This window comes from Falco peregrinus, chromosome 8 (genome assembly GCF_023634155.1).
Source record: "Falco peregrinus isolate bFalPer1 chromosome 8, bFalPer1.pri, whole genome shotgun sequence".
In the NCBI taxonomy this organism is placed as follows: domain Eukaryota; kingdom Metazoa; phylum Chordata; class Aves; order Falconiformes; family Falconidae; genus Falco; species Falco peregrinus.
The window spans coordinates 8,053,628-8,061,877 of NC_073728.1; the positions used below are offsets into that span (position 1 = coordinate 8,053,628).

At 42.3% G+C, this 8,250-nt stretch overlaps 1 protein-coding gene across 1 annotated transcript in view; it reads right to left on the reverse strand.

Annotated features, from left to right (window-relative positions):
• The window catches only part of TRPM8 (transient receptor potential cation channel subfamily M member 8), a 49,193-nt gene extending 41,824 nt beyond the window's left edge, over positions 1-7,369 (reverse strand). The window contains exons 1-3 of the mRNA XM_055812991.1: positions 7,328-7,369; positions 1,834-1,938; positions 224-297 (exon numbers count right to left, since the gene is read on the reverse strand). Of these exons, the coding sequence (XP_055668966.1) occupies positions 224-297; positions 1,834-1,938; positions 7,328-7,369 (221 nt within the window). The remainder of the gene's footprint in view (positions 1-223; positions 298-1,833; positions 1,939-7,327) is intronic.
• Positions 7,370-8,250: the final 881 nt, after the last annotated feature.

Genomic DNA, 8,250 nt, shown 5'->3' on the forward strand with positions numbered 1-8,250 from the left:
CACTGCAAAATACCCTAGGCATAAGCAAACGAGCCAAACAAGTGACAACAAAGAGTTGTACAAGTGAGACTGAGGTGAGGTTGCACTGCCAGATTCAGGCTCCTTATAAAATCAAAAAAGTTTCCTCCCCACCTAAACCCCACCACACGGCTTTGCAAACAGAAATACTCTCAAGCTCCCAGCCCCCCACACCCGTAGAAAAAGAGAAAAAATATTTACTTACATTGACTTGGTGTCTTTTGTGAAAAAGACACACTCTCTCTTCTTAAAGTTTTCTTGGATGAAGTTGACCAAATCCTTAAAAATATTTTTAAAATAAAGCTTATTTCTGACAACTCATAAAGCAGAAGAAACCTCAGCAACAACACAGTTGGTTTAAACACAAAGAAAATGGGTGCAAATTTGTAAGTCTCCTTTCTCAAAGCGGATGGTGGAAGGCAATTAGAAAGCACTGATGGGACCTAACAGGACACAAAAGACTACTAAAAATCACAAATAGGCATTCCAAAAAAGCCCCCATGTCATACTAGTATTTTTATATCTATCAAGCAAAATATATACTCAAGAGGCAAAAGGTATGGCTTCCCCCTCCAAAAAAATAAATAAAATTGAGCATCCAAACAGATTTGATGCCCTAAGAGCTGCTGGAGAGCCTATTTGAGTTCCAGTTTTTAATCCAAAAGACCCACCTAGAAATCGTTTTACTTGAATTCAGTGGCACAATAGAAGCAGCTGTAAACTACACAGCATTTCCAAATAACTTACAGCACTAAAAATATTTTTCAAATAGTGGTCAAGTGCTGTAAACACTGCTCAAAAGCCTATGGTAAACACTGTTTCTTCCCAAGAAAAAAACCCAAAGACATCAACATCCTATTGGGTAGGGGCTATTTTAATTCAACAGAAAAAGACCCCAGTAGAAGACCTGGATAGAACTTAAAATCATGCTTTGTGTGAGCTTAATAGAATGCAAAGTCTCTCCACCTTGTTTAACCATTATCTCTCATATTAACCCTAAAACTCCACAAGCGCAGGGGAAGCTTTCGAATTTAGGCAACGCAAATTCATTCCTAATCTGCCTATAGGAGCTAGGAAATGCAAACAAAAATCTCCATTGCTGATAAAGGGTTGGAGGGTTGGTTTGGTTTTAAGCATAGCTTAGATTTGCAAGGCAAGATTTAGCTTGGGATGAAAAGGGCAGACATGCAGCTGTAGTTTAGTTTACCATTTGCACAGAACACTCATAGTTAAACAGAAGTTAGAGGAAGTTACTCCAAGTAGAAAAGTATAACGTCCAAAACAAAGACAATAGAAGAGAACATAATTAGCCAGTAAAAGCCACAATGATGCAAGACCAAAAAAATAAAAGGGAGGGGGAACCACTTGCTAAAGACCTAAGAGTGAGTCATTAGGCCTCTTACAAGCCCATCAGAAGCAAGAAATCTGCCAGGCAATCACTGTGATCAGCAAATCATTGAGGTTTGAAAAAGATGTTGAACATAATTATATGTTGTCTGCCTTTGCCTTCAAGTTGTGTGAAGAGGTTGGGGTTGTTCTTTAGAGGCAGAGGATTTGTGTCTAACTGAAACGTGAAAAAGCATGTTAAAACATAAATGACTAATAACGTACAATAAAAAGTTACAGGGATCAAAAGGAATACAATGCATACTTAGACTTTCACTACTGCTGGAAGGGTCAGGGGCTAGGAAAACTTCTCCATAAAGGAAAACTGGCAAATCCATCATCCCTCTCCTGATGTGATGCAATTCATAACCACTGTGGCCCACTCCCAAGATAACACCCAAGCTTGTCAAGAATGCAGCAGATACTCACAGCGTCACTGCAGGACACATCTGTGCTGCGAGACATGCTGGAATAGAGGAGCCTGGAACTCTCAAAATTGCCATTTCTTCGGTGCCGCATGGTGCCCATAGAAACCTGAAAGAGCGTGGCAGAGGAGGAGCTGATGAAGCAATGGTAATTTCTTTTAGTAGGTAAGAAACAGCAAGGGTACTTAAGTGCCCTAGGAAGGCAAGGGAGATGTTATTTGTATCCAACATAAATAATTAGGAAGTATATCAATTCCTAAAACATGAAACTAACATTCAGAGAAAAATCTTTTCTTTCACACCACAAAGACTTTCCTCTTTCTTTCCCCACTCCAAAAAGAACTCCAAGTCAACATGCTTTGAGAAAGGCGCATGCCTTACACACCATCCCATTCAATTCATTGCCATATCTTAACTCTTGCCCTTCCCATCTCTGATGCTCAGGACTTGTGCTATTCAGCGTTGATACACAATGAGCAGTCCCTAATTCAGTGTCTTTACAAAATAAAGGGGATAATATGAAGAAACATTTCAATCAGCAAACTGGAGTGTAAAAGGTGAAGAATCTTAGAGTAGCTGCAGCACCTGAACATGATCCCTCAGGCCTCTGTCCACTCCTGTAACAAGGACTGTCAACATGTGCAATCTGAAGAGTAAGTGGCTTTAAAGTTTGTTGGATCCAAAAGTGAAGAAGTCACCCTTGGAAGCAAACGCACTTCAGTTGCCCACTAGAGCAGATACCTGTATGGGCATCACTTTGAAGGAGCATCACTTCATTTGCACAAAAGCACAGTGCAAAAATTTATTTATGCTACAGCAAATATTCCCATTCCCTTCATGTTACTTCATGAATAATACTGGAAAAGGTCTTTTCCTGAAAGGAAGGCTGGCAGGCAGCTAACACAGTGAGAACAAATTCTATTTCTCCTTCCAACACTGTTTTTCTCTCTTGCCTTTTCCTCTCACTGTGTACAGTGGGCTTGCCCCTTAGGTGATACTGCCACTGTATGGCAAAAAGCATCCCCCCAGAAACAGGAACATGCATTCTCCAGCTCTGATGAAGCATCCCTGTGTAAACATATTTCTGAGATCAAAAAAACAGCAAGTGTGAAACAATTTACTTGGGGCACTCAACAAACTGGGAATGGCACAGGCAGCAAGAAGGTGTAGTCTTAAGTAGAACGATGGAGTGTGACGTGAGCAACCCCTAAAGCAAGAAAGAACAGGCAGGTTTTCACAAAGACATGTACATTTATACTTCACAGTTATTTTAAAAATACTACGAAAAACATTGCACGTTGAGGCGGAGCACAGTTGACTCAGTGTTGTTTACTGTGCATGGTAGAAGTCCACAAATACTTCCCCCAAATTCTTCAGCGTGCCTGGGATTTCAATCACTCTTTTTATCTCTGTTGAGTGATGGAAGAGCACAAAAAAAGGCTCTGTTCCCCCTTCCCACCTTCTGCATGCAACAGGAATGATTTAAACCCCAGAAAAAGCAAAAACCTGGAAAGTACATTTCATTGTGGCTAGATACTGGGGCCCAAAGAATGGTAGCATTGGAACTGGCTGCCTTGGAAAGAGATGGAATCACCATCCCTGGAGGTATTTAAAAGACATGTAGATATGGCACTAAGGGACAGGGTGTAATGGTGGACTTGGCAGGGCTATGTTAACGGTTGGACTCGATCTTAAAGGTCCTTTCCAAGCTAAATGATTCTATAGTCGTATTGCAACCTGAGTAATTGGCGCGTTGCAGTGGTCCCAGCTTCTGAAGTTCTTTAAATCTTATTTATTCTGCACTAATTTAGTGTTGTATGATAACAGGATGCCTAAAACGGTACCTGCACTCAATTCAGGCACAGGTTTTAACTTGACCACTTGGAACCACGACCTATGGAAAACCAGTGTTCACCAAAAGCTTGGAAGAACAAGTAAGTGTTACAGGGGAACGGAGTCTCTCAAAGAACGGCCAAGAGCACAGCATTTCACACAGACCTGGCACTACTGTTCCACGGAAAGAAAAGCCTATTCCAAAGTCAGGGCTCCCTGCAGAAAAAGGCAGGCAGGCTATACACCCTCTGCAAAACATAAAACCAGAACAGTTAAAATCCCATCTCAGGCCTCCCAAGCCAACACTGAGCTAGCTTGCATGCCATGGGAAAATCATGTAATATTGCAATTCAGGCACAAACCTAAAAAGCTGGTACATGGTCTGACCATCTGGTTGCATTTCATGTGGACTCCACAGATACCTGAGCTTCTAAGAATCACACCACCACCCACAGACCCCCACCATGGGCGTTTGGGATTCTCAGCCCAGAGGAATAATTTAAAAAGCCCACTCCTTTTCTTTGAAAACCAACAGCCTATAATCTCTTCACATCTCTTCATCTCCCATAATGATCTCTCCCTCAAATTTCACCGTTGAAATAGATCCAAAAGTGACTTTCCAAAACATGTGCCATTGAGAGCTACAGTTGTGTTGACCTAAGCCTTTCACAGGGGAACTCTCTTCAGCTGCAGATAAATGTCAGGCTGTACACACTTGCTCAAGGTCTCAGGGACAGTGGATCTGCCCCAGACCAATTTGTTTTCTCATTCAGCACTGCAGAAAGGTGTTAGGCTGTTTAAGTAGAAGCTGCAGAAGAAAACAGACCACGCTCCTACTCTGAAGTTTATCATCTCCTTTGCATAATTCTCTAGCACTTCCACCTCAGAGCAAGGACAGAAGTCTGGCAAGCTTTACACCAGATTCAGGAAAAGGCTTTGTAGCCAACTACAACAGCTCAAAGCAAAACACTGGAACGAACTGACCTCCAAAGAGGCCACCAGTCTGGTTGTGCCCTGCTTCAGATCCCCAGAACAGAAGCGTGCCTTTATTTGCCCAGGAACTGCAAGGGTCTGTAGAAGGAGCGAACGTCTGTTCCTTTAAGGGTACCTGCTCACGGGCCTTTTCAACACAAAAGGAGGAAGCCATAAACAAGATCATGCAGAGAAGAAAATCTGACTGATAGACAACAAAGGAGTGATGAGACCCAAACCTGATATACCACAATAAGGGTATGTGGAACGGGGCAATGTTTGTTCCAGTGAGGTTATCTGATGAGGTGGGCTTGTCAGGTGGGATGAGAGGGAAGCCATACACAAAATATACAGAGGCTCAAACCTAGCAAGCAAACATCATGGAGACAAAGATAAGAAAAAACACCTTGTCAGTCAGTAATTGATGAGTTAGCCAGAAGCTTTGTGCAAACTCGGACTTTACAGCTGCTGAGGATGTAAGCTGAAGTTCAAGGATGTTGGAGGGGGGCCAGTGGAGCCCTGCCAGCTGAGGAGGGAAAGGCAGACAGGGGAGAACAGAGGAGGAATTAGCAGAAAGGGGTATAAAAGGGACCCTTTGCACATGAAACAGGGCTAGTGCACTTGTCTGGCTGAGCCTTGCACCTGCACCTGATCGCTGCAATCTCTCCTGTCTTAATAAATTATTTCTTAACTGTCTGGGCAGGGGTGCTGCGCAGAGGGGCTGTGCCAGTGCTCAGAGATCTACCAATATATGAGTGCCAGTCAACCCCGAGAGTGCCATGCGTGTGCCCTGTCTCCCCTGGCCCAATGGGAAGGGGGCCAGTAAAGGAATATGAAGCACTAGAAGCTTGCCAAGAGCAGCCAGGCTACCATTTCTGCTCACTGCTTTCCCAAGATCATTTCAGGGCCAGTAGAACCTCATGCTGGGTAGCCATGAGAGTTCCATCAAGGAACCACCTATGAATTATTTAGGGACTTGGCCAGCGCCACTCGTTCACTGACAGATGCAAGCCCAAACACTGGTCTTCATAGTCTGGTCAAATAGTCTGGCTTTACCTTCCCTAAATTTGGGACCACCCATTGCCTGGCTGTAGGCCTGCCTGAATTTTCACAAAGCCTCCAAATGAGTCCAGGGTCCTGCAGGTAATGACCCCCTTTCCCTGCCTGACCCTGCCTTCAGCGCAGATCAGGAAGGTCCTGATAAATAAAAAGTGCTCCGTCAAAAGACTAGTAGCTCTCACTGCATTTCCAAACAGGGCAAGCAAGCTATAAGACGAACAGCTGACTTTGCTGCTATGACAGGTTTCACTCAGCACCCCAAACATTTTTAGCATCCTTCCTTCCCTCCCCAGGCAGGACACGAGCTTTGCACATTTTACCTAGCGCAAGGATGTTTTCCTGGCATGAGCTAGAAGCAAAGAAGCAATTAACAAAGCTTTAGCAGTTTCTCTTCTAGGAGGACACAGTGCCAGAGGAATTTAGATGGCCACAGCCACGAAGCAGTCATCCTGCCCTCATGAAGTGCTAGCTTTGGTTAGCAACCAAGGCAATGGCTGAGAAAATAGTCCCCAAAACCACCAGATTGTTCAAAACAAAGTAAAACCACACACCCACACCCTCCACCGTATCACTCATTTCACTGAGGAAAACCAGCATCTGCATTGGGGGACATATTTCTTAACAGCCCAGAAAGCAATTCTTAGTTCACAAAATTGATTTTTTTAATGCTGTAATTCAGAATAAATTTCCACAGGGGGAAATACATTTTGGTCAGGAATCTATGCAACTTATTTATTGACAGAGGTTTACTTTAGTTGTTGATCTGTTTAATAAGTTAACACCAGAAAAGTGACTATGGACGTAACTGAGAAGATTAAGAGGAAACAAGGGCATTAAATTATTCATTCAATAGAGTAAAGGATTTCAAGTTTGCCTTGCTGCATTTGTAAATAATTTATAAGAACGAACACGTTGCAAACAAAGTAAAAAAAGTTAGCAAGGGTGCAAAGGAATTCTGAAAACCTTGGACTTATTTTTAAATTTAAGTTCTGAAGAGCTGCATTGATACCACCGAGTTTAGCTGATTTTTGTAAGCAAATCTCATTAATTCTATCAGTGTTAGAAATAACACAGCAACCGTGCACACTTTAAAAGATGTGACACAGCCACAGTCTACGTAACAGGCAAATTAATTCATTTTCTATTGTATTTCCAATCCATTAGGTATATAAGAAGACATTTTTAAAGCATGGACTACTGCATTAAAGCATAACTTTAAACTAACATGTTTTTAGAGTAATAGCCATTAAATAAACACTAGAATAATCCTCATACTATGACTTTCACAGCATTTGAAGCAGCATATTCCAAGGAAAGTCTTCAGCTCAGAGGTGACTAAACGGAGAAGTGACAGTAAAAATAACTAATTCTGAAGAAAATTTAATGAATAGGCTTTTAAAAAACCTGTCTGCAACTGACAAAGCAAGACCAGCTTCCCCTCTAAGAAAGCAGTCAGATAAATCTAACCACTATTTGCACTAACATATTTCTAGCAATTATGTGAAAGCTGTCAAAAAGAAAAGACGTTACCAAACTTCAGATGCACAGCTACCTCAATTTCAGCATATTAAAAGTATATACTCTTCAGTACAGCAAAAACCATGCCTAAACACGTACCCCTGTAGAACACTTACCAAAGTCTCCAGAATGTGCCCCAGCAATCCTACTGAAATCATTACTCAAAGAGGAAGGTTTTGATATACTTTGGCTTGCAAAGCCCCACCTTTTTTATCTGTGTCATGCTTTCCTTTTAAGGGAGGGCACAGAGGAAGAGATAATGCACGGGAGCAAGCAACAGCAGGATTATTCACCAATTAATAACGAAGGCACACATAATTGCAGTAGGGCACAGGAAATAACAGTTGCAGGTTATTTCTATGAGAACAGCGATGTTTTGGTCCCACCTGCTACCAAGGTATTACAAAAACTAGAAACAACACTGCAGCTAATTTACACAATCAACAGCACTATTAGAAAGCCAGAAGTACAAGAAAATGCTTGTGGGAATAAATAATTAGATATTAATATACCAGAAGATAATGAAACAGTTCTAAAATCAACACTTATTAACATGATTTACTACAAGGTTGTTGAAACACTGGTGAGTACAACAGAGGGCTTTGCAGCTACCGACGGTTTGACCCAACAAAAACCTTGCTCTGTTCCCTAACTTTTTGTTTGACACTTATCAATGTAATCTGGTTTTCTTCGGCCTTTAAGTTAAAGCTATTGACTTCGGCAAGAGGAATTTCTATTGCTGACATTCACAGTGCCTCCTTGGAGAGCCAGACTGTTCCCAGCCCACTGTCCTTGCAGAAAGCAGAACTTGGTGTGCTGCTGGAGAACCTTCTACATCCTTGTAGTGACCCAGTTTGGGCAGATATCGCCACCCCACCAGCCCAAGCACTCCCCCACAATCCTGTTTTGCTTTGCACTGCAGTGGATGAGCATGCAAGGAGAAAATACATCCAGCTCTGAAGGGCAGAAGCTTCTAATCCATGAGCAATCCCAGTGCCAGAGAAAAAGAACAAAGGCATACCGTTCAAAAAGCTCAAGA